This window comes from Leucoraja erinacea, chromosome 11, assembly GCF_028641065.1.
Source record: "Leucoraja erinacea ecotype New England chromosome 11, Leri_hhj_1, whole genome shotgun sequence".
NCBI classification, from domain to species: domain Eukaryota; kingdom Metazoa; phylum Chordata; class Chondrichthyes; order Rajiformes; family Rajidae; genus Leucoraja; species Leucoraja erinaceus.
In genome coordinates, this window is record NC_073387.1 from 15,158,814 (window position 1) to 15,183,536 (window position 24,723).

Genomic DNA, 24,723 nt, shown 5'->3' on the forward strand with positions numbered 1-24,723 from the left:
AAGTTTCTATAAGATCCCCCCGCAATCTTCTAAATTCTAGCGAGTACAAGCCAAGTCTATCCAGTCTTTCTTCATAAGAAAGTCCTGACATCCCAGGAATCAGTCTGGTGAACCTTCTCTGCACTCCCTCTATGGCAAGAATATCTTTCCTCAGATTAGGAGACCAAAACTGTACGCAACACTCCAGGTGTGGTCTCACCAAGACCCTGTACAACTGCAGCAGAACCTCCCTGCTCCTATACTCAAATCTTTTTGCTATGAATGCTAACATATCATTCGCTTTCTTCACTGCCTGCTGCACCTGCATGCCTACTTTCAATGACTGGTGTACCATGACACCCAGGTCTTGTTGCATCTCCCCCTTTCCTAATCGGCCACCATTCAGATAATAGTCTACTTTCCTGTTTTTGCCACCAAAGTTGATAACCTCACATTTATCCACATTATACTGCATCTGCCATGCATTTGCCTACTCACCCAGCCTATCCAAGTCACCTTGCAGCCTCCTAGCATCCTCCTCACAGCTAACACTGAACCCCAATTTTGTGTCATCCGCAAACTTGGAAATGTTGCATTCAATTCCCTCATCCAAATCATTAATATATATTGTAAATAGCTGGGGTCCCAGCACTGAGCCTTGCGGTACCCCACTAGTCACTGCCTGCCATTGTGAAAAGGTCCTGTTTACTCCTACTCTTTGCTTCCTGTCTGCCAGCCAGTTCTCTATCCACATCAATACTGAACCCCCAATACCGTGTGCTTTAAGTTTGTATATTAATCTCTTATGTGGGACCTTGTCGAAAGCCTTCTGAAAGTCCAGATATAACACGTCCACTGGTTCTCCCTTATCCACTCTACTAGTTACATCCTCGAAAAATTCTATAAGATTCGTCAGACATGATTTACCTTTCATAAATCCATGCTGACTTTGTCCAATGATTTCACCACTTTCCAAATGTGCTGCTATCCCATCTTTAATAACTGATTCTAGCAGTTTCCCCACTACCGATGTTAGACTAACTGGTCTGTAATTCCCCTTTTTCTCTCTCTCCCTTTTTAAAAAGTGGGGTTACATTAGCTACCCTCCAATCCACAGGAACTACTCCAGAACCTAAAGAGTTTTGAAAAATTATCACTAATGCATCCACTATTTCTGGGGCTACTTCCTTAAGTACTCTGGGATGCAGCCTATCTGGCCCTGGGGATTTGTCGGCCTTTAATCCATTCAATTTACCTAACACCACTTCCCGGCTAACCTGGATTTCACTCAGTTCCTCCATCTCATTTGACCCCCGGACCCCTGCCATTTCAGGCAGATTATTTATGTCTTTCTTAGTGAAGACAGAACCAAAGTAATTATTCAATTTGTCTGCCATGTCCTTGTCCCCCATGATCAATTCACCTGTTTCTGACTGCAAGGGACCTACATTTGTTTTAACTAATATTTTTCTTTTCACATATGTATAAAAACGTTTGCAGTCAGTTTTTATGTTCCCTGCCAGTTTTCTTTCATAATCTATTGTCCCTTTCCTAATTAAGTCCTTTGTCCTCCTCTGTTGGACTCTGAGTTTCTCCCAGTCCTCTGGTAGGCTGCTTTTTCTGGCTAATTTGTATGCTTCATCTTTTGTTTTGACACTATCCCTGATTTCCCTTGTTATCCACGGATGCACTACCTTCCCTGATTTATTATTTTGCCAAACTGAGATGAACAATTGTTGTAGCTCATCCAAGCAGTCTTTAAATGCCTTCCATTGCATATCCACCGTCAACCCTTTAAGAATTAATTGCCAGTGTATCTTGGCCAATTCATGTCTCATACCCTCAAAGTTACCTTTCTTTAAGTTCAGGACCCTTGTTTCTGAAAGAACAATGTCATTGGCCTTCACTTAACCACACAATTTAATATTTAAAAAACAAATGTTGCATTGAATCAAAACATGGCAGAATTTACTATCCAACTAAAGAATAAAGTATTACTGGTTTGTTAAATATATTTTCAGCTGATAAACAATTAAAAAAACACTTTTGACACTTAGTAAAGACTAGGGTGGCACAGTAGCGCAGCTGGTAGAGCTGCTGCCTCACACCACCAGAGACTTGGCTTCAATCCTGATCCCAAGAGCTGCTGGTGTGGAGTTACACATTCTGCCTGTGACCACATAGGTTTCTTCCAGGTGCTCTGGTTTCCTCTCACATCCCAAAGACATGGGGGTTTGTAGGTCACTTGGCCTCTGTGAATGCAATAGTGATATACTGTAACATAAAACTAGTATGAATGGGTCCTCAATGATTGGTGTGGATGCAGTGGGCATTAGGACCTGTTTTCATGCTGAATCTCTAAAACTAAACCTAAAAACTAAAATTAAGGCTACACTTTGTGCATTCCTTATCTTTCCCACTGTGAGGTAGATATATTCATGTACCCAACTACTGCCACGATGGTTTCAGAATTGTGTGAAAATGTGGACACAATCACATCTCCCAATGTACATGGCCCTCTATGTTTCTTGGATGGTTTGAGACAAACATATTGTTCACTTGATATGTGTATGATGGAACTGTAGATGCTGGTTTAAACCAAAGATAGACACAAAATCAGTCTGAAGAAGTCTGAAGACAGTCTGACAAAACGTCACCCATTCCTCCTCTCCAGAGATGCTGCCTGTCCCGCTGTGTTGCTCCAGCATTGTGTGTCTGTCTTCGTTCACTTGACAGATGCCTTCCTTTTTTCCCCATGGTGTTGCTTTTGTCTGTTTTTGTCATTAGCAACCACCGTCACACACCATTTCACTCCCCAGTTTTACCCATGTCCTCTTCTAGGGATCGACGCGTGTTGGTTTTATGAAGAAAGCTCTTTGCCAAGTGGTTGGATGGAATTCCATTTATTGTGGGAATGGGAGATTGATGATCTTGCCACACCAGAGGAACACTTCAGTCAATGTTACGCCACAAAATTATAAGAAATACATATGATTTACAACACAGGAACAAAGTCTTCAGCTCGCTAATTGATTTTTATGCTCCAGATCATCTCCTACCCCCTACTCCCCAACCCCACACTAATTTCACCTCAGCCTTTCAACACCATGTTTTATTTCTTTCTCTCTTGAGGTAATTATTGGGGTTTCACGATCCTTCTGCAGCACCAGAGACCTGTGTTCGATCCTGAACTCTGGTGCTGTCTGTGTCGAATTTGTACATTCTCCCAGTGACCATGTGGGTTTCCTCCCACATCCCAAAAATGTGTGGATTTATAGGTTAATCGGCTTTCTAAATTGCCCCCAGTGTGTAGGGAGTGGGGCAGATGCTATATCTGTAAACTAAACTGAACTAAAATGGGACAGAAAAGGTCTGGTGGGATGTGGGTGGGTACTTTGTAAGGTGGTGCCCCGCTTCTACTGTTTATGCTGGGCTCCTGTATGCCCCCAGCACATGGGCTCAAGCAAATCCTCCTTCTCCACTTTAAATGATCATGAGCCAAGCATACCTAGGAGTCAATAAATACGTCGTAATTCTTCAACATTCTCTGCATTGTAACATAACAGTTCCAAATACAAGGTCCAATGCCTGCAATGCGGTGGTGAAGTATCGGTCTGTGCCCTAGCTTATGAAAGGACCAGTGCTTCTACTCAGCGGCTGTGGAAAGCATCTTGTCCAGAAATATTACCATCTGGTTTGGGAATTGCTCTGCCCAGGACAAGAAGGCTCTGCAGAGAGTAGTGCGTTCGGCCGAACGCACTATGGGAACTTCACTCGCCCCCCTGCAGGAACTATACATCAGGAGGTGCAACTCCAGAGCCAATAAAACCATGGGAGACCCCTTCCACCCCTGCAACGGATTGTTCCAGCTGCTACGTTCAGGCAAACGCCTCCGTTGCCATGCTGTGAGAACGGAGAGGTTGAGAAGGAGTTTCTTCCCAGGGGCCATTAGGACTGTAAACTCCTATCTCACCAGGGACTAACGTTTACTGTACCACTCTACTGCTTTTTTTTTAATTGCTGTTTTTTTCCCTTTTTCCTTCCACCCACAATATTTAATATGTAAAAGAATATGTGATTCTGTTTCATTCTGTTCGTAGTTTGTTTGGTTGTTTGTTTGTCTTTTTGCACAAAGTCCACGAGCATTGCCACTTTTCATTTCACTGCACATCTCGTATGTGTATGTGACGAATAAACTTGACTTGACTTGATTTGACGACTCAGAAGCCTGGTAACAAAAAGGGAAGAAGCTGTTCCTGAGTCTGGTGGTGTGTGCTTTCAAGCTTCTGTATCTTCTGCCCGACGGGAGTTAGGAGAAGGAATGACCGGTGTGGGAAAGGTCTTTGATAATGTTGGATGCTTTCCTGAGGCAGTGTGAAGTGTCGATGGAGTCTGGTCTGTGTGATGGACTGAACTATATCAACAACACTGAGCTGTTCCCAAACCAAGTTGTGATGCAACCTGATAGTATGCTTTCTATGATGCATCTGTCGAAGTTTATAAAAGTTATTGGAGACATGCCAAACTTTCTCAGTGTATCTTCTTGGTCATCGCTTTAACATGTTTCATAATATTTACAATAAGGAATTTAAAGCTCTCAAGCATTTCCTGGTACTTCAGCACCATTGTTGCTGATTCAAGTTCAAGTTCAAATTTCAAGTTTAAATTCATTTATCACATGCACCATAAGGTGCAGTGAAATGTAATTTACCATGCAGCATTACAATTAAAAAAGGGCACAATACGCAACATAATTCAACACATACATCCACCACAGCATTCTTCACTGCGGCGGGAGGCAATGCAGCTCAGACATCCTCCTACTCCTCCTCCCTTGTTCACCCGTGGTCGGGACCCTGACCCTCCGTACTCGCCGCTACGGACGACTCGATGTTCAAGCCCTCTGGTCGGCAAGGTCGAGCGCACCCCGTGGCCTGGAGCTCCCAAATCGGTCACCTCCTTACCGGATCAAGATGTTGTAGGCCGCAGGTCAGCGGTCGGAGCTCTTCCCCGGAGACCCCCGGCGAGGGATCATCTGTTCCACGATGATTGGAACAGGTCCTCCAACATGCTTCTTGAAATCGCCAACTGAACCCCTAAAATTTGAAAATGGGGCTCCTCAAACCCTCTCAGGTGCTTTAACGAGGTTAGAAAAGGTTGTGGTTAGCAACTGGTTTTTCTCCCTGCCTTTCTCTTGAAGTTGACATCCAGCTAACAACATGTCTGCAGTGCCCCTAAATGGCCAGAATCTGCATTGCAATTTGGAAGCAGCTGATAACTTTTCAGAGGCAAAACATGAAGAGATCCGATATATCTACCAAAGTCAAACATCTCCTATCTTTCTATTTTTATGTTTGAGTATTTGCACTATATATTCAGTATTTATTGCATTTCTTAGCAGGTATTTCTTCATGTGTTCAACACACCAGGAATTCAAGTCAAGGGTTGCTAGATATCAATCAAAACATCGCATACTAAATACACCCTGCATTAAAACATATGTGGGTAGGAACTGCAGATGCTGGTTTTGAAGATAGACACAAAATGCCGGAGTACTCAGTGGGATAAGCACCCTCTCTGGAGAGAAGGAATTGATGATGTTTCGGGTCGAGGCGCTTCTTCGGACATTAATACACGGGTATTCCGATTTTAATAAATTAGTGACATACTCTACTTGATTGAGAATAAAAGACATTTCAATAGTACGCTCAATGTAATAGAAAATATCCATTTGGGAGGGGAAAATTAAATTGCTGTGAATTTCCATGTTTGTATTATTTTATGTTTTGTATGTCAGTCTATGCTGAAAGGTGATCAGGTTAAGTAAGCAGTCACAGATTGCTGACGCCATGCTTAATCCCAGGACAATGCAACTGTCTGAATAACTGCAATTGACGTGTTAATGAGCATTGACAGACAAAATAAATCTCTGCCCAGGCCGTTTAATGGGCAATTATCTACTGCATTCTGAAGACACAGGTGACTGGGGAACTTTGCATTTCACTGTTTCAAACCTCATATATACTCTTAGACTGGATGGGCATAACTTACAGGTACTCTTAAATTGAATGCTTTCTTATTCCATTAATTCCAACATTTGCATTCACTTAGCACCATTTTTAGTTTTAGTTTAGAGATATAGTAGGCCCCCCTCAGTCAAGGGTGATGCATCCTGGTCAGATGCAAGCCTGGGCGATGTCATATGGAGGACAGGCTGTTGCCCATGCAGCACATCCTCCCTCTCCATGTAGCTGATCGATCCAAAGGAACAGCTGAGTCATTACAGTTTGGCACCAGTGCCGTCGCAGGAGCTGCCGGTTGTAGACAACGACGAAATGCCTTAGGGGCTCTGACTCTGGATTTTCTTGAGGTTTACTCCTGGAGCCTTTTACATGACTGGATATGGCCACAAGGCAGTGGAGGTTTTAAATCAGAGTTTTCTCTCTCCTAGATGGACTGCTTTCCCAGGCTGATGAGCTTCATCTGCCCGAGACCAGTGGGGGAGGGAGCGTCTACCTCCTGTGCAGGCCTATAGCACCTGCCCACTGCGTCATGTAAATCAAAGTAGTCATGTTTAGTATTTTGTTGAATATCCTTTGCACGCAATGACTGCTTAAAGTCTGTGATTCATGGACATCACCAGTTGCTGGGTGTCTCCTCTGGTGATGCTCTGCCAGGCCTGTATTGCAGCCATCTTTAGCTTATGCTTGTTTTGGGGGCTAGTCCTCTTCAGTTTTCTCTTCAGCACATAAAAGGCATGCTCAATTGGGTTCAGATCGGGTGTTTGATGGCCACTCAAGAATTTACCATTTTTTAGCTTTGAAAAACTCCTTTGTTGCATTAGCAGTATGTTTGGAATCATTGTCTTGTTGTAGAATAAACTGCCAGCCAATGAGTTTTGAGGCATTTGTTTGAACGACCAGATAGGATATGTCTATATACTTCAGAATTCATTATGCTACTACCATCAGCAGTTGTATCATCAATGAAGATAAGTGAGCCAGTACCTTCAGCAGCCATACATGCCCAGGCCATAACACCCCACCACCGTGTTACACAGATAAAGTGGTATGCTTTGGATCTTGGGCAGTTCCTTCTCTCCTCCATACTTTGCTCTTGTCATCACTCTGATATAATCTTCGTCTCATTTATCCACAAGACCTTTTTCCAGAAGTGTGGTTGCTCTTTTAAGTACTTCTTGGCAAACTGTAACCTGGCCATCCTATTTTTGCGGCTAACCAGTGGTTTATATCTTGCAGTGTAGCCTCTGTATTTCTGTTCATTGTCAAATCCATACTTGACTCCTGATTTTTCTTTATTATAGAGAGTATTCTTCTGTCATCAGCTGTGGAGGTCTTCCATGGCCTGCCAGTCTCTTTGCAATTAGTAAGTGGGACAGACCCTTAAGGTTTGGTTGATGCCTCTAACAGTTTTATTCAGTTTTAAACAGTGATAAATTTTCCAAAGGCGATGGAAAGACTGGAAGAAAGACTAGGTGCTAAGAGATCTCTTATATCTGTATTACAGAAGCATTTAAACACACCTGAGCAATCATAAACACTTGTGAAGCCATGTGTCCCAAACATTATGGTGCCCTGAAATGAGGGGATTATGTATAAACACAGCTGTAATTTCTACATGGTAAAACCAAAATGTATTTAAAAAAAACTTTTTAATACAATCTGACAATGTGCACTTTAACCACATGCGATTTTTTCTGTTACAAATCTTAAATTGTGGAGTACGAAGGCAAATAAATAAATTATGTATCTTTGTCCCAAACATTATGGAGGGCACTGTAAGTATTTGTATATTCCACTGGGTGGCACCGTACGATGGCAGCCTCGCCAAGTCTGTCTCGTCCTTTTCTTTGTTGTTTTTTGTATGTTGGTGGATATGGTATAATGGATGTTTTAGTGTATTTTTAGCTTTGTATTATGTGGGGTTGGGGAAAACTTTTTAAATCTCTTTCCTCGACGGAGATGCAATTTTTTTCCGTATGGTATATCTGTCCGTGCTGTGGCCTAACATTGAGGAGCTGGCCACCTCTTGCTAGGGATCAACTTTGGGAGCTCTAACCGCAGGAGCCTGCAAACTTAACATCATGGAGCCTGCAGGCTCATTGTCAGGGATCGACCCTGAGACCTCCAACCGTGGGCGCCTACGGACTTAACATCGTGGAGCTCGCAGTCCCTTGGTTAGGGACTGATTTCGGGAGCTCCAAGCCACAGGAGCTTCGACCACCCCGATCGTGGGGGCTTCGATCGCAAGCTGCGGGAGCTAAGATCACCCCAAATACGGAGGGTTTGACTGCCCCGTCCGCGGGAGAATAAGGAGGAAAGAAGATAAGACTTTATTGCTTCCATCACAGTGGGGGATGTGGGGGAGCCGCTGTGGTGGATGTTTCTGTTAACCTTTATGCAGTTGTGTGTCTTGTTGCTTTTTTCTGGAATGACAGTATGGTAAATCAAATTTCAGCGTACCTTAAATATTTCACGTGACAATAAAGGACCATTGAACCATTGAACCATTGAGTATACTCACTGATCTCACTGTCCTTCATGTCCTGTAGGAATCTCTGCCTCTAAGGTGAACATCATATTTCATGTCAGAGCAGCACAAGTAGTGGCTAAGGAATTATGAGATAGTCCTTAATTTCACAAGTTCACAATAGGGATCAAACACGATCATTGTTAGGACAGCACAGTATGGGACGATCATACGACTAAGATCACACTACTTAATTTGTCGTACTATTGTGGTCTGGCCTACAAAGAATAACTGATAATTTATGTATTCATGGTGTTGTTGCGTTCAATGTGCCGGTAAAGCCATAGCAAGTATGAATTTGATACCAGTGTAGGAAGGAACTGCAGAATCTGGTTTACACCGAAGAATATCACAAAATGTTGGAGTTAAGGGCCCGTCCCACAAGCATGCGACTCCATGCGGCAAGCGCGACCAAACCATAAGCGGCAAGCGCGACCAAACCATAAGTGGGGCTGCGCGGAGGTCGAGTGAGTGACATGAAGTTCGAGCGAAGTCCGCGGGAACTTCGCGCGTGACGTACGGCGTTGAGGCGGTGCGTACGGCGTCGCGGTGGCTGCAGGCCTGCAGGCCGTTGCTGCACGGAATTTTTGAACACAGTCAGTTTTTCGGAGCCCTGCGCGATGTTGGGACCAGATCCGCACAACTCCATACATATACGGCGATCGAAGTGGGACCGGCCCCGCGAGGCCGTATGGCTCAAGCGACCACGTTAGGTCACGCTTGCTGCATGGAGTCGCATGCTCGTGGGACAGGCCCTTTAGGTCGCGCTTGCCGCATGGAGTCGCCTGCTCGTGGGACAGGCCCTGAACTCAATAGGACAGGCAGCATCTCTGGAGAGAAGGAATGGGTGACGCTTTACAGTTGAGACCCTTCTTTGGGGTTTGTTCTGTGCTAAAACATTTTTGTGTTATCTATAATTCAACTGAAATTTGATACTGACCTCTGAAGGAGATACGAGATTCAGGGCGCAGGACAGTGGCACAACAGATAGAGCTGCTGCCTCACAGCACCAGAGCTTTAGGTTCAAACCTGACCTCGGGTATTGTGTGTGTGGAATTTGCACGTTCTCCTTGTGGCTGCATGGGTTTCCTCTGGGTGCTCTGGTTTCCTCCCACATCCCAAAGATGTGCCAGTTTGTAGGTTAATTGGCCTCTAAGTTGCCTGTCTTGTGAAGAGGGTGGATGCAAACGTGGGAACGGGTGATCGATGGTTGGCGTAGACTCAGTGGGTGGTTTCTCTGCTGCAACTCTCAATCGATCAATTATTGTTCCCTCTTGTTCCACTTTCATCTTTCCCTAACCATCAATAACCATATATCAATGAAGAAACAAAGAACTGCAGATGCTGGTTTACACACAAGGACACAAAGTGCTGGAGTAACTCAGCAGGTCTGGTAGTATCCCAGGATAGGTGACTTTTCGGTTCAGGGGACCCTTCTTCTGACCATGTTTCCATTTATACCTAGTCCATGGCATGGTCCAAAATGGACACACTGGAACAGAGGCAGCCATTGCTAATGCATGTTTAAATCATTCAGACACTGTAGTCATCAGTGAAAACATGGCAATAGTTCAGTAGATCACATGCACTTTCCCTGCGCAAAATCTTTTAAAATGTTTGTGTCACTATCTGTTCACTAGAGGGAGTTGAGTAATAATACCTCAGTATGTCTCAAAGTCTCTTAAACTCACCGTCAGCCATCACCCTGTCATTTTATTGCAGAGGGCAATCTAACGGGATGTGGAACAATGAATTCTCTGCTGGAAATTGATTGTTCCTATATTAACTACATGTTTTTTTAACCCGCCTGACAGAAAACTAACGTTCGCCTTGACTCCCAGCAGCTAAGAGAAAAGGAACCAGAGGCCCTGTCAAACATTGTGGTCATTTTTTAAACAGTGTTGTCCATAAGTAAGACTCTCCTGAAGAATATTAACCAGGGGTGAACCTTTAGTATATGTGATCCTTCAAAACCCAAACACTGCACTGACTTTTGACTTGAGTGTGTTATCCATTCCCCAAGATGCTGCTAGGATTAGATTGTCCAGTTGGAAAAAAGTTTATAAAACAAACAGCCTTGCCTCAATTATCTGACCGGAAGGTCTGTTAATCTATATCTCAAAACCACAGCACAGATCAGACTGCTGGCTTCTTGACAGCCACAATCACATATGGCAATATATTGCGCACAGCAAATTCCAATGGGTTAGTTGCCAAGAACAAAGTTAGACTGAAGATGAAGGAATTGCATAGTTTGAGAATAGCTCTAACTGTTTTGATTTAATGTGCCGTTTAGGTTAGTGGCGCAGTGGTAGAGTTGATGCCTTATGGCACTAGAGACCCAGGTTCAATCCTGATCCGGGTGCTGTCTATACAGAGTTTGTACATTCTACCTGTGACCGCGTGGGTTTTCTCCAGGTACTCCGTTTTCTTCACACATTCCGAAGACATACAGATTAATTGGTTTATTATGTTGTAAAATCATCCCTAGTGCATAGGATGGTGTTAGTTACGGGATGGTCGCTGGTCGGCAGGGACTTGGGAGTATGGAAGGGCCTATTTCTGCACTGTATGTCTGAAGTCTAAAGACGCTAAAGCTGTTCTCAATTCTGGCTGCATATGGAATGGTGGACATGGCCATAATCTACAAAAGGCATTGGAGAAAAATCTAATACAAAAGGCTCCGGGGAAAGAACAAAGATAATAGTTACAATGAAAATATGAAAAATTACCGGAAATCTGACTGAAAACTGAAATTTCCACAAAAATTCATCAGGTTAAAGCACAGCTGTGGAGAGAAAAGCAGTTATCATTTCTGGTCAAAGACCCTTCATTAATATAACATTGCAATTGGTATTTAATTGAGGGATTACAGGTTGAAAGCTTGAATATGTTGACATTTTAACCTTTTTGAAAAGAAAGCCGCAGAAGAGGGTAAATCCAGATCCTTAAAGTTATGAATTTGCAAACAAAAGTAATAGCATTATAAGAACAAAGTTTTGGAGGATTTAATGGACTGAAGTATAATAAATCCCAAGACCTGATGATCTTCATCCCCGGCTTTTGAAAGAAGCGGTTCTGTAGATAATGGATACGCTGGTTGTAATCTTCCGAAATGCTACAGAGTATAGAATAGTTACCACGGACTGAAAGTTAAAAAAATGAAAAGAGTCAAAAAGAAATCATAGATTATCATCTGACAATATTAGTAGGGAAAATGGTGGAACCTATTATAAAGAAAGTGGTAACAGGCTACTTGGAAATTAATAACAGAAACCAACATTCAATCTTGAAAATTAATCCATGTTTGATTAAACTGTTGAGAGATTTATTAATATTTAACTTGCAGAATAAATAAGGAGTAACCAGTGAATTTAGAGAGCCAGGTGCAACACCAAAGATGTGGAAAGAAAATGAGAGCCCTTGGAATGGGATGTTGCAGCAGGTATATTACTGATGTGGGATGAGGACTGGTTAATGGACCAAACACTAAGTGCAGGTATAAAGACATCAGTTTTAGGTTACGAGGTTGTGATAGGTAGTGTACCACAGAGATTGGTGCTGAAGGGATGAAAGCTGGGTGATAGAAATGATTTTCCAATCCACGTAACATTTCTTTCTCAGACATTCATGTTACCATCTACAATGCCTGCTACACCTAAACCACGTTGGATATACTTTCCCAGCTCTTTACCTTATATTTCAAATCTTATCCGTCCTTCTGTTAGATATCCAACATTTGTAACCTAGCACTGTATGGTTCTGCAGCTATGCATGTCTACACTTTGTGTCACACAGTGGTGCAGTGGTAAGAATTGCTGCCTTTCAGCAACAGAGACCAGGGTTCAATCCTGACTATGGGTGCTGTCTGTACGGAGTTTGTACATTCGCCCTGCGATTGCATGGGTTTCCTCCAGGTACTCTGGTTTCCTCCCATATTCCAAAGTCATGCAGGTTTGTAGGTTAATTGGTTTCTGTATATTGTCCCTAGTGTGTAGGATAGAAGTAGTGTAAGGGTGATCACTGGTCAGCATGGACTCGGAGGGCCGAAGGGCCTATTTCTTTGTTGTACCTCAAAACTAACCTAAACTTATCTTGAGATAAACCTACCTCACAGAGTGGCTGATCCCTTGAATTTAACAAACATTCCAATTTCTCTCCAGTGATTCCTTTAAACTTGCAGAACTGCAGTCATCTGCTCCATTGTTAGTTCTATGAGGATTATATTGAATATCCCTACTCTCGATTGTGAGCAAATAATTGTTAACATCATCTCCACGGCCTTTGCTTATTTGGGGGCTCCAAATCCCACACAGACAGCGGCCAAGGTCAGGTTGGAACCAGGATCTTTGGTGTTCTGACTCAGTGGCTCTACCAGCTGCCCACTGTGATGCCCTGGAAGGCTGTTCTTCCAGCTGTGCCACCCACCATGTTATTTGTGCCACATAGTATACGGACGTTGTAGTGTCCTGTGCAGTGGATTTGAATGAATTCCCTGCAGGTTTAGTTAGAAACTGACCAGATTTATAATCAGACCAACAGACATGAGCTTGGAAGGGCTGGAGATCTAGAGGTATTTCTACAACCAATGGGGGTATTGATAAGGGCATGATTACGTTGGCAGGGTTCTTTTTTTGGGGGGCTCCAATCAGTGACTTCACATTCCACATTTTGGCTCCATATTCCATTCCTGTGCCACTGTGTCTGAAGCCTCTGGCTTTGTTACAATGCCTGGCACAAGCCTAGGGAACAACACTTCATTTTCTGTCTGGGCTTCTGGATATCAAATTGTCCAACTTTAGGCAACGCACACTTTTTGTCTGTATCAGTACTGGCCACTTTCCCCAGTCATCTATCTGTAAATATGGCTCAGTTCATCTCCCTCCATTAGTGCAGTCAGAGCCACTGAGAGTGTCACACAGACCAGCCATTAGCAACACACGGCAAGCATGCTCTGCATTAATTCATTTGGCCTCACCCAATCTGAGATACTCCTATTGTCCTATGTATCCTCCAGCCAAATTCCCTTCACTTAGCACTAATGTGTTTTCAACCTTTTCCAATACTGACAAAGAATCATTGACACGGAACATTAATTTTGTTTCCCATTTCATAGATGCTGCCGAACTCGCTGAGTGAGTCCCATATTTTCTGTGTTATTTCAATATTGGGAGCCCCATGAAAGGCTAAGTGTACGGGTCCAAGTCTATATCCCCTTGAAAGTGGCAATACAAGTAGATAGAGTAGTAAAGAAGGATTATTGTATGTTTGCCTTGATTGGCCAGGGCATTGGCCCACTAAGTCTTCACTGCTCATCGATCACCCGCTCACCCACTTTCTCATCCACTCCCTACACATTAGGGGCATGATGTTTTTACAGAGGCCAAGTGGCTTCCACACCACCGCGTCTGTGGGAGTGGGACGAAAATGGGGCACCCGGAGGAGACCCACATCATTACAGGGAGAACGTGCAAGCTCCACACAGACAGGACTCAGGGTCGGGATGGAACTCGGGTGTCTGGCAACTTATTGAGACTTATTTTCACCAAAATTATTATAGAGTCTTATTTTCACAATATGAACACCACAATATCAAGAACGTTAGATGGCAAAAAAATCAGACCTATATTTGTAGGTTGCACTGCACCAATCGAACAGCACGGATTGTTTATATTTTTAAAGATACAGCGTGGAAACAGGCTCACTGGCCCACCGAGTCTGCGCCGACCAGTGATCAGCCATACACTTGTTCTATCCTGCACACTAGGGGCAATTTACAGAAGCCAATTAACCTACAAACCTGCACATCTTTGGAGTGCCTGGAGAAATCCCACATGGTCTATGGGGGGATGTGCAAACTCCATACAGACAGCACCTGTAGTCAGGATCAAAACCGTCTCTCTGGCGCTGTGAGAAAGCAACTCTACTTCTGTGCTACTGTGCCGCTCACGATGTGCAAGGCAGCAAGAAAATAAGTCCAGAAATAATTATTTTAAATTATTTTATTCATTCATTTAAGCACAGTAACATTGGATGCATTCCTTTAATCACTTTGTGGGATTTATGCTCCATTGAAATTTTTTTTTTACCATCAACAAAATCAATAAAATTAAGATTTGAAAAACATTTAATAAAGTCAATATGTATTTAAACATAATATTTGCACTGTGGAACATCAGAGGTAAAGAGGCAAATAAAACTTAACAGTAAGTTCCAGCATTTGCAACAACCCGATCAAATTAATTCTGAGTGGAAAACAATCTTTTACCTCACCCAATCCTTAATTTAGAGTGGAGCGGATATTTGCAGAGAGTGACAAATTGGGGGATCTGTTACTGTTCAATAAGCAGCTCAATTGGCATACTGGATGAAAAGAAGCACTTGAGGTTTTGTTTACATTCACATTGCAATATAAAGTTCTTGAAAGATACAAATAAGGCATATTACATTGCAGATTGTAGTTCCACTGCATGCAATTGTTGATTTATACCTGCACCATCACATCCAAACTAAGGATCTCACCTACAAGAAGTCATGGATCAGTTTGTTTTTATTCTAATATGATACTAATAAGCTGGGACACAAATCCTTGAGATTTACATAAAGGAATTGAACTGAAGGAATCACCAAGCACTTACCCTCAAGAACCAACCAAAACAGTCCAATTTAGGCTGTAATATCGAAAACAAAAACGAGAACTTTTTTGGACTCAGCAGATCAGGCTGCATTTGCAGAAAGAGAAACAAAGTCAGGTTGGAAACCCTTCATCAGAACTGTGACCTAAAAGGTTGATGCTCTTTTTTCCCCACAGATGTGGCCTGACCTGTTCAGCATCTCCCGAACTTTGTTTTTAGTTTAGTTTTGGTTTAGAGACACAGAGCGGAAACAGATCCTTCGGCCTACTGAATTTACAACGAGCACACTATCCTACACACACCAGGGACATTTTTTTAACTAAGCCAATTAACCTACAAACCTGTGCGTTTTTAGAATGTGGGAAGAAACCGGAACACCTGGAGAAATCCCACGCAGTCATAGAGAGAACGTACAAATTATGTAGCCAGCATCCCTGGTGCTGTAAGGCAACTTTACAGCTGTGATCTGTTCCGTTTTGTTATCTGGCTTTTTTCCTTGATTTCACTCTTGTTATCTTAGTCATAAAGCAGGAGGAGGCTATTTGTGTTTCTCTGTTGGCTCCCAGGGGAGTAATCCTGTTAGTCCCATTCTCCCTCTCCTTAGTTTCCTGCACAATCAGCTACTTGTTCATATTTGCCCTTCAACTCCCCTTTGATTTACTTTGCCTTTTAACTAATGGGGAGTTATGCTGCTTTACAAACCTGCAAACTGGAGCATCCAGATGAAACCCTGGTGGTCACAGGGATGATTATACTAACCTCAACCCTCCACCACCGCTCCTAATGCAAATGTCATTTACCACAGATATGTTTAAAACCTGTTCTCAGCATTAGTTCTGTATAACACCGTTTCCCAACTGCTGCTCAGTGCAGGAGCTCCCTTTGCCTCCTGTTTCTGCTTTATAATTAATTTGATAGCTGGATAATCAATTGTCATTCAAAATCTGTGGCTGCCCTTCCCCTCCCCCCAATCTCTAATTTTACCCTACCTGAATGAAACAGTTAAAGTTGTCTCTGTTAATGGTGATCTAAAAATTGCTTTAAGGAATGACTTTACATTTAGGATTCTAAAATAGACATATCGCAGAAAGGCCAGGCTAGCAAATAAATTGACTGGATTTTATGGCTCAATTTTTTGCAATTTTAATTCCACAACCAACTCTGCCAGTGTTTAATTCTAGAATTAGAAGCAGATTGTGGAGAGGATCTGTGATTTTATGTTTCTAGTTGATGGCTCAAGAACCAAGGGAAGTAGAAATATTGTGGCAATAGTCCTTTTATAAGGTGTGGGCACACAACAGTGATAGCAATAGTCCTTGAAAAAGATTTGCACACATAATGACAACATTCGTTGTAAAAGGTGTGGACACATAATGGTAATAGTCCTTGTAATGAGCTTGCTCAGAAATATAAATCTTTGTTGAGAATGAAATTCATACATGGTCACTTGTAATGAAAATTAGACGATGTGGCGAAAGATAAACTTCCACTTCAACAATTTTGTCCAAGGGATTAATTAATACACACAGCAAGTCCAATTAATATTTCTCAAATTGTTCAAGGGCGTTTAGCATCACAGTGAAGACTGGATGTGTTCCCTTTTCCTCACTGATCTTTATTGGGTAGGTGTACATTAATCCATGAACATAGGACCCATTTCACAGTAGATGTTAGAGTAGAGAATCAAAAATAAATTGGTTCAGAAGCCAACAAGTGTAGATGCTGGAAATATTCAGCCATCAAACAGCATTTCTAGAGACACAGTCAACATTCAGGGTTGATGTTCTTGTCCTCTGTTCACTAACTGAAGCGTTTACGCGAAGACTTTGTCTAACTGGCCTCGGATTTCCAGCACTTTCTTTATATAACAAATTGGTTGGTCATATTGGTGTTTGTTACTTTTAATTCAGTTTAGAAGCAATTAGGATTAATTTAGCTTCTCAAAGGGATCACTTTATCATCTGCAATAATCATTATCTGGTGACGAAAATTGAATGCAAGTCTGCTGGTGATTTTCAAAGTTAGAATGAGCAAACAGAATGATAACACAAAACCTTCTCATGAAAATAGACCTGTTATGTTGGAATGGCCTGGAAAGGGAGAGGTTGGCGAAGTGCACAGGATGTAAGGACCGTGCAACTGCATCCATATGGTGGAACAACATGTCCAAACTACACTGTTCCAATTGAAGTCAGTAAGAAATGATGAAGGTAACGCAATTACACTAATGCCTTCATTCACTATTTCCCCCAAAATGAAAAGCTTGCTGTCTTCTCTGGGTTGCTTTACCAAAGTGCTCCAATTTTTGACACTGAGAATGAATCATCTTCATGTACACAATGGACCACCGATAGAAAATACCACACAGAGCGTTTTTCTTTCCCCGATGAATATCATAGTATGTCTAGGTTCACAAAGGAGAAGAAATGAAACAAAATGGAGACAACGCTGAGATAAAAGGTCAATGGAATGCAGAAGGTGATTGGCACTCAATAGGGAAAAATGAAATCTTGACTGCTTGTCTTGATAAAAGAAGGGATGGAAATAAAGTGGGAAGACAGAATGGTCCACACGTTTACTCCACTTCTGTCAATCCACATGGTCTCTTGAACTCTTGTCCTCTCTCATGGATCCATTTGTTGGAAACTAAATGAAAATAAAAGAGGTCGAAGAGCTGTTAAATTGAGAATATGAGATTAGTGAAAATAAAAGTAAAATTAAGAAGTTGGCAACAGCAAAAGTGATTATAAAGGTGTTGGACCATTGTAAAAAAAAAAACACCTGGCTAACCAATGCCAGCTGGGAAACCTGCCCTCTCTTAATGAGTTTAACGTTTGAGTTTCCATTGCCCTCTGAAGTAAATGGAGGAAGATGGATCACGTGTAAGCAGAGAAGATTAATTTAACTTGGCATCATGTTGGGCACAAATATTGTGGATCAAAGGGCCTGTTCATGTGCTGTACTGTTCTATGACTTTGGCAAATATTCAGCATTGTCAAGCTAGGGATTGGCAGAAAATGTTCTAATTTGTAGAACAGTTCTTTGGGCACTGTATTGGGCACTCAGCTTTACAGTGCACAGAAGTAACAGTATGATGATGAATGCTGGAGGAATGTCTGGGGATATGGTGGTCATTACAGAGACACATTTATCTACCAGCACAAGGTGTGAATCTCACTCACGGGAGATCACGAACATGACTGATGTGAAAACTTGAAGAGCAAAATATGTTGAAGCCAGGTGTGTTATCCTGGGGGGATAGGATGGAGTCGACGTATGTGGAAATAAGTCCGGTGGGGCACGAACAGGCAGAAACAATGGGTCTACCAGGACAGTCAGGTTTGTGGATTTTGGGGAAAAGGTAAAATCGGGCCGTGCGGGGCTGGGGAGCGATGAGGTTGGAGGCTTGTGGGGGGCAGGGAGCCGGAGTTGATGAAGTCAGTGATGGTGCCAGAGATAGTGTCCACTTCCAGCTCAAATAGAACAAGTTGTTCTACACCTTTAGGCTGTTCAAGAAGAAGAAGGACTATTTCAGTATACTGCCTAATCGGGGATATGCTTGGGTATGGAAATACTCAACTGGACTGTGTGTAAGGAATGAATTTCACTGTGCGTTTGGCCCACACATGTGACAATAAAAGCATAATTGAACCATTTGTACCATCCCTAACAAGGATGGAATCAAGTATTTCAATCTGATGCACAGGCATTCTTCTCACACATTCACTTCACAAAACTGTTCACAGAGGTTTCAACAAAACATAAAGAGCAGAGAAAGCACCCAGTGTGGATGCAGGTCCTTATCTTTTGTCACTCCACGAACAAGAGATACTTACCCCATTTACTTCCTACTAATACTGGACAGGCTGCATGTCGCGTTCTGTAATCACCTTCTCCACTTCTAAAAAGGTTATACCAGAAGATTGCTGTTCCCTGGAGATACATTAAAAAAATAATCTTAAAGATGTAATTTAATCAATACAAACTGTTGCGATGAAAAAATATCAACCTGAAATGTTTATTCTGTTTTTCTCTACAGATGAACACATCGACATTTCTATCATATCCATTTACCTGTCCCCCGTATCCATGAAGCACATTAAGCTGCCACCCAGCGCCAGAGACCCAGAGTCAATCCTGGCCTCGGATGCTGTCTGCATGGAGTTTGCATGTTATTCCGTGTGACAGCTTGGGTTACCTCCGGGTGCTCCGGTTGCCTCCGGGTGCTCCGTTGCCTCCTACATCCCAAAGGCGTGCGGATTTGCAAGTTAATTGGCTTCTGTAAAATTGCCCTGAGTGTGTAGGGAGTTGATGCAAATGTGGCATAATAGAGTCTTTAGATTTAGAGATACAGCCTGGAATGACGCCCTTTGGCCCATCAAGTCCGTGCCGATCAGCAATCACCCTGTACTAGCACTATCTTACGCACAAGGGATAATTTACAATTTTACTGGAGCCAATTAACCTATAAACCTGTATGTCTTTGGAGTATGGGAGGAAACTGGAACATCCAGAGGAAACCCACGTGGTCACAGGGAGAACTTGCAAACTCCGCACATACAGCACCCAAGGTTAGGATCAAACCAAGGTTGCTGTAGTTGTGAGGCAGTGGCTCTATCAGCTTCACCACTGTGCCACCCTGAGAACTAGTGTGAACAGGTGATTGGTGTGGACTCGGTGGGTCAAAAGGCATGTTTCCATGCTATATCTCTAAAACTAATTTAATTTGAAAGTGAAACAAAAATTACTCTCCGGACTTTGATCTTGTAACTACAAAAACATAAGCAATTTTGCTTCATTTTGGGGTGCTCTTGCATTTTTGGTATTCAGCAAACTAAGGCACACACGTTGCACATTGTAGGCACTCAAAAATTATGAATACACTACAATTTTGGTAGGTGAGCTTGATGAAAAGGGAGATTCAATGCCAGGGGTTTTACCAAGCTTTAAATGAAAGCAGAGAAATAATTTTATTTGCAAAACATGAAATGCTGGAGTAACTCAGCAGGTCAGGCAGCATCTCTGTAGGGAATAGACAGGCGATGTTTTGGGTTGGGACCTTTCCCCAGACTGGTTCTGGGGATTCCAATGAAGCAATTTCATTGTAGTTTATCAATGAATAAAGCTTTATTTCAGACACAGGTCCATATAACACATCAAACAGTACACGGAATTACAAAGATACATAAAAAAATTGCATATTAGCCTAAAATATATATAAGCTATTGCACCAATGCCGTCTTAGCCTAGAAGTGAATCTATAGCAGCTTTTCAGAGGGCTGACTAGGGCTTCAATTATGTGGTTTTCTGACTTGTCCAGGCGACACATACAACCTAATTGTATGAAAATTGAATTCTCCAATTTTAGGTAATTAAACAATAACCCCAGTTTCTTTTTTTCCCCCCTTCCCTGCTGTGACCAACCTTGATGTGTATCCATTTCTCCTACAATCCTGCCTCCTTTTCCCATTCCATGTCCTCTTCCACATATATTCCCTCCTCTGGCTTCACATTTCATGTCTCTTCTCTACTTATCTTACATCGTTAGGTTTCTTTTCATCTCAGGCCATTGTTAATCCATTTGCCAATCAAAAACCTACCTCACCCATATACATCTCCCACTTACCAGAACACAAAGTGCTGGACTAACTCAACAGGTCAGTCAGCATCCCTGGAGAACATGGATAGGTGACATTTCAGGTCGAGATCCTTCTTTTTTCTGGCCCGATCACATGCCAGGCTATGTCCTGCCCGCACCTCTCTTCCAGCTTTCTCACTCCAACAAATAGCCTGAAGAAAGGTCCTGTCCCAAAACGCCCATCCGTGCCCTCCAGAGATAATTCCTGACCCGCTGAATTGTTCCAGTGCTTGGTCTTGATTTCTTGCAGGGTTGCCTGCCCATTGCAGCCCATATCCATTTATTTTGCACATAATCCAGAAAGTCATCTCTGGATCACAAAGGCTGAAGTTGGCACGGCAAGGTGAAGGACAACAGTTCGCTGGACGAAAAACCTGATAACTCTTGCACATGGTCTCAGTGGGCTATTTCTGTACACTTTATACTTAATCTGGGATGGTATTTATGTATGGTAATAATTTACTAATTTACTGAACTGTATGCAAAAAAATAATTTCAGTACATGTGATAATATAGAACCATTGCATAAATAATACTGGACGGCGCCAACAATGACTGCCTCGCCTACAGTCTGTCTGTCCTTTCTTCTGTTTTGTTATTTTAAGTACGCGTTAAAGAGTATGTTTTGGTGTTCTCTGATTTGTTTTATGTGGGGGGGGGGGGGGACTTTTCTCAATCTCTTACCTTGCCGGAGATGCAATTTTTGTCTGGGTCGTATCTCTGGTTGCTCTGCGACCTAACATCATGGAGCTGGCGGCCATGCTCAAGATTGACTTTGAGCCCCACCGCGGGGCAGTGGACTTACCATCGGAGCCTGCGATCCCTTGCCTGGGATCGATGCTCCAACCATGGCCTGCGGATTTCAACATCGAGGGGCTTGCAATCTCGGGTAGAGACTGATGGCAGGAAGCTCTAAGCCGCTGGAGGTTCAACCAGCCCTGACTCGGGAGACCGATCGCCCGGTGCGGGGACCTGAGATTCCCCCAATGCGGGAGCTTGATCGCCCCGATGCAGAGGGCTCGACCGCCGGTTGCGGGAGCATAGATCGCCCCGATCGAGTGCCCCGACCGCGAGAGAACAAAGAAAGGACGAAGATTAAACTTTTTTTTGCCTTCCATCACAGCGAGGAATGTGGGAGTCGCTGTGGTGGATATTCATGTTAAAAATGTATTTGGTTGTCTTGTTGATCTTTATTGGTATGACTGTATGGCAATCTGAATGTCACTGTACCTTAATTGATACATGTGACAATAAACAAACCTTGAAACCTCGAATTAGCAAAATTGTACAAAAACTTGTCCAGTTACCTTCTTTGGATATATGGCAGCTCCAAAGTCGGGAAATACTGTGGCTCCGCCTGCTGGAACGTCACTCATCTGCCAGAGAGAATTACAAACAGATTAATCAATACTGTGCCAGCTTTTTATGGTGAGACGGTGCTTTCATCTTAAATTAATGCAGCTGGAACGATGGAAATTGTGCTTGACACATTGACTCCCATGCTAAATGTATGCAGCTGATGCAACACATCCCAGCAGTTGCACAGACTGAACCCACAGTCACAAAGTGACCTGAAAGAAGTGTATAACACACAGAAAGCAACAGATCGTGAGACAGAGATAACGTATCAACACTGTCTAATTGACTCAAAGTGATAAAACTCCCATCTGCCTTTGAACCCCTCAGTGTAAAAAGGCCTTCAACCCATCTTTGACTCTCTGATGCAGGCTCTTGGCAGAATTGCCCTATTCACTTCCAGATGCTAATTGGCTTGCAACTCCTTGTTTTTATTTTGTCACACCGTATCCCTCAGTAAAATACTGCCTCGGGTCCTTAATAAAAAACGGACAGCTTTGAGTTGACATCAACTACATTCCAGTTCTGTTACGGGGTTAAATTAAAAATAATGCAATCAATAAAAAGACGGCTGTATGCTGACTGACACCAAAGCAGCCAGGAGATAAAGGATTCTAGTCTTTTCCCAATGAGCTTTGGTCTGCCTAAAACCTGTTGATTTCCCTGTAGAGCGAGATGTCCATCAGGGAAAGCTGCCGACTGGCCCTTTGCAGGCTGCAGGAGTATGTGCTGATGGATGCAATGAAGCTCAGTGCAGCCAATGCGAAGGCTCTGTGGGGGGGTCCTTCCGCTGCTGGACATTGAAAGGCAGAGTCCGCTGGGGACACTGCTTAAAACAAGGGAAGAGATATCACTCCAGGGGGCCACATGACTGGCAAGGATGGTTTGTATGAAGATAGGTGTGAACATTACTCAATGCATTGGATGCATAGACACCGAGATTGTGTGAAGAGCTTTTTTGCCCAATTTTTGTTTTGTATAAATTTTTTTAAATTCTGAATAAAGTTTAATTTTGAAATTAAAAAAGTATCTACTTTTCAACAAAAAACAATCACCTCATTCATGTCTTCATTGGAAGACTGTTTTAAACTCTGATCCCTCGTTCTAGATTCTCTTCAAGGAAACATCCACTCTGTAAAGTCCCCTCGTAATCTTGTATGATTCAATCACTGTTCTATCTTCTAAATTCCAAAGGATACATGCTTAGCTTTTCCAACCTTTCATCGTAAGTCAACAGGCCCAGTCAAGTAAACTTTCTTTGAGCAAATTCCCATGCGATAACATTCTTCTTTAAATTGAGAAATCAATACCATGCAAAGTACTCCATAAATGAGAGTATAATTTAACGCTCTGTATAATTTAAGTGTAATCTCCTTACGTTTCAATTAATTCCTGTGATAATATAATTCTGCTAATTTACTGCAAATCAACATTTGTCTATTGCAAACCATGACATCAACATTACTCTGCATCCAGAAACTCTACAACCTCTTTTCATTCAGATAAGATGTTTTATTTCCATTTTATCCGGCCGACATGAATGATTTGAAATTACCCACATTATATTCCATTTGCCAGAGCTTTTCCTCACTTAACTTACCCAATTCCCTTGATTGTCTTTAAATGCCAATTTCACAAGTTACTTTCCTATTTCGTGCCACCAACAAGTTTAGGAACCATACATCTAATGCCTTAATCCAAGTCATGAATATAAATTAATAAAAGGTAGAGGCCACAGGATTTATCTTTGTGGCCCACCACTCATTTCATATCATCAACCAGAACAAAGTCCTATTTACACCTGTACTCTGATTTTCTTGGTCAGCCTCTATTCACACCACTATGTTACTTCTTAAATCATAATCCTTTATTTTCATCAAACACCTTTCTTTGATGCAGCTCTTGGAAATCTACACATAGCAGATCCTCCGGTTCTCCCCATTCTCCACAGTAAATTCTTCCAAACGACTCCAATGAATTGGTCTATCCATTGCACAAATCTGTGAGCAGAGAAATGACATGCCTGCAAGTCCAACTCACCTAACCTCCATTAAAAAAACAATTAAAATCAACAGAATATACTGCAAGCACTGTATAAATCTACCTGTAACATATCACAACCTCAGTGGAGTTTGTTGAATTAAATTAAAAAAGTCGCAATAAAAATAAATCAGACATTTCCCAAACATTACATATTTTTGGAAGGGTGGCATGGTGAATTGGAGCAGATACAGAGAATTTGCACAGTCACTGTGATCTGACCAAGATCCCACGGAGTACTGTTGGAAAACAAAGCTCTAGGAATTGCACAAGGAAGTTGAAAAGTAAGTATCTGAATGCTGGACAGACATCACTTTGCATTGAATCCTTCACAAATATTTTCAATGTTTGTAGAAAACAAAAGGCTCTTGCACCAGCTCTAAGAATTATACAAGGAAGATGAAAAGTAAGTATCTGAATGCCTGGGCACACATCACATTACATTGAATCCTTCTTATCAAAAACTCTCCATGCAAGAGAAAACAACGGCTCTTGGACCCACCCTCACAAAGGTGGCATTAATGT

At 42.4% G+C, this 24,723-nt stretch overlaps 1 protein-coding gene across 4 annotated transcripts in view; it reads right to left on the reverse strand.

Moving 5' to 3' along the window:
• Positions 1 to 14,522: 14,522 nt before the first annotated feature.
• p4ha2 (procollagen-proline, 2-oxoglutarate 4-dioxygenase (proline 4-hydroxylase), alpha polypeptide 2) overlaps positions 14,523 to 24,723 on the reverse strand; it is a 120,142-nt gene continuing 109,941 nt past the window's right edge. For all 4 annotated transcript variants that reach the window (XM_055642701.1, XM_055642703.1, XM_055642700.1 and 1 more), the window contains exons 13-15: positions 22,110 to 22,178; positions 19,001 to 19,097; positions 14,523 to 17,810 (exon numbers count right to left, since the gene is read on the reverse strand). In XM_055642701.1, the coding sequence (XP_055498676.1) occupies positions 17,740 to 17,810; positions 19,001 to 19,097; positions 22,110 to 22,178 (237 nt within the window). In that variant the 3' untranslated portion in view covers positions 14,523 to 17,739. The remainder of the gene's footprint in view (positions 17,811 to 19,000; positions 19,098 to 22,109; positions 22,179 to 24,723) is intronic.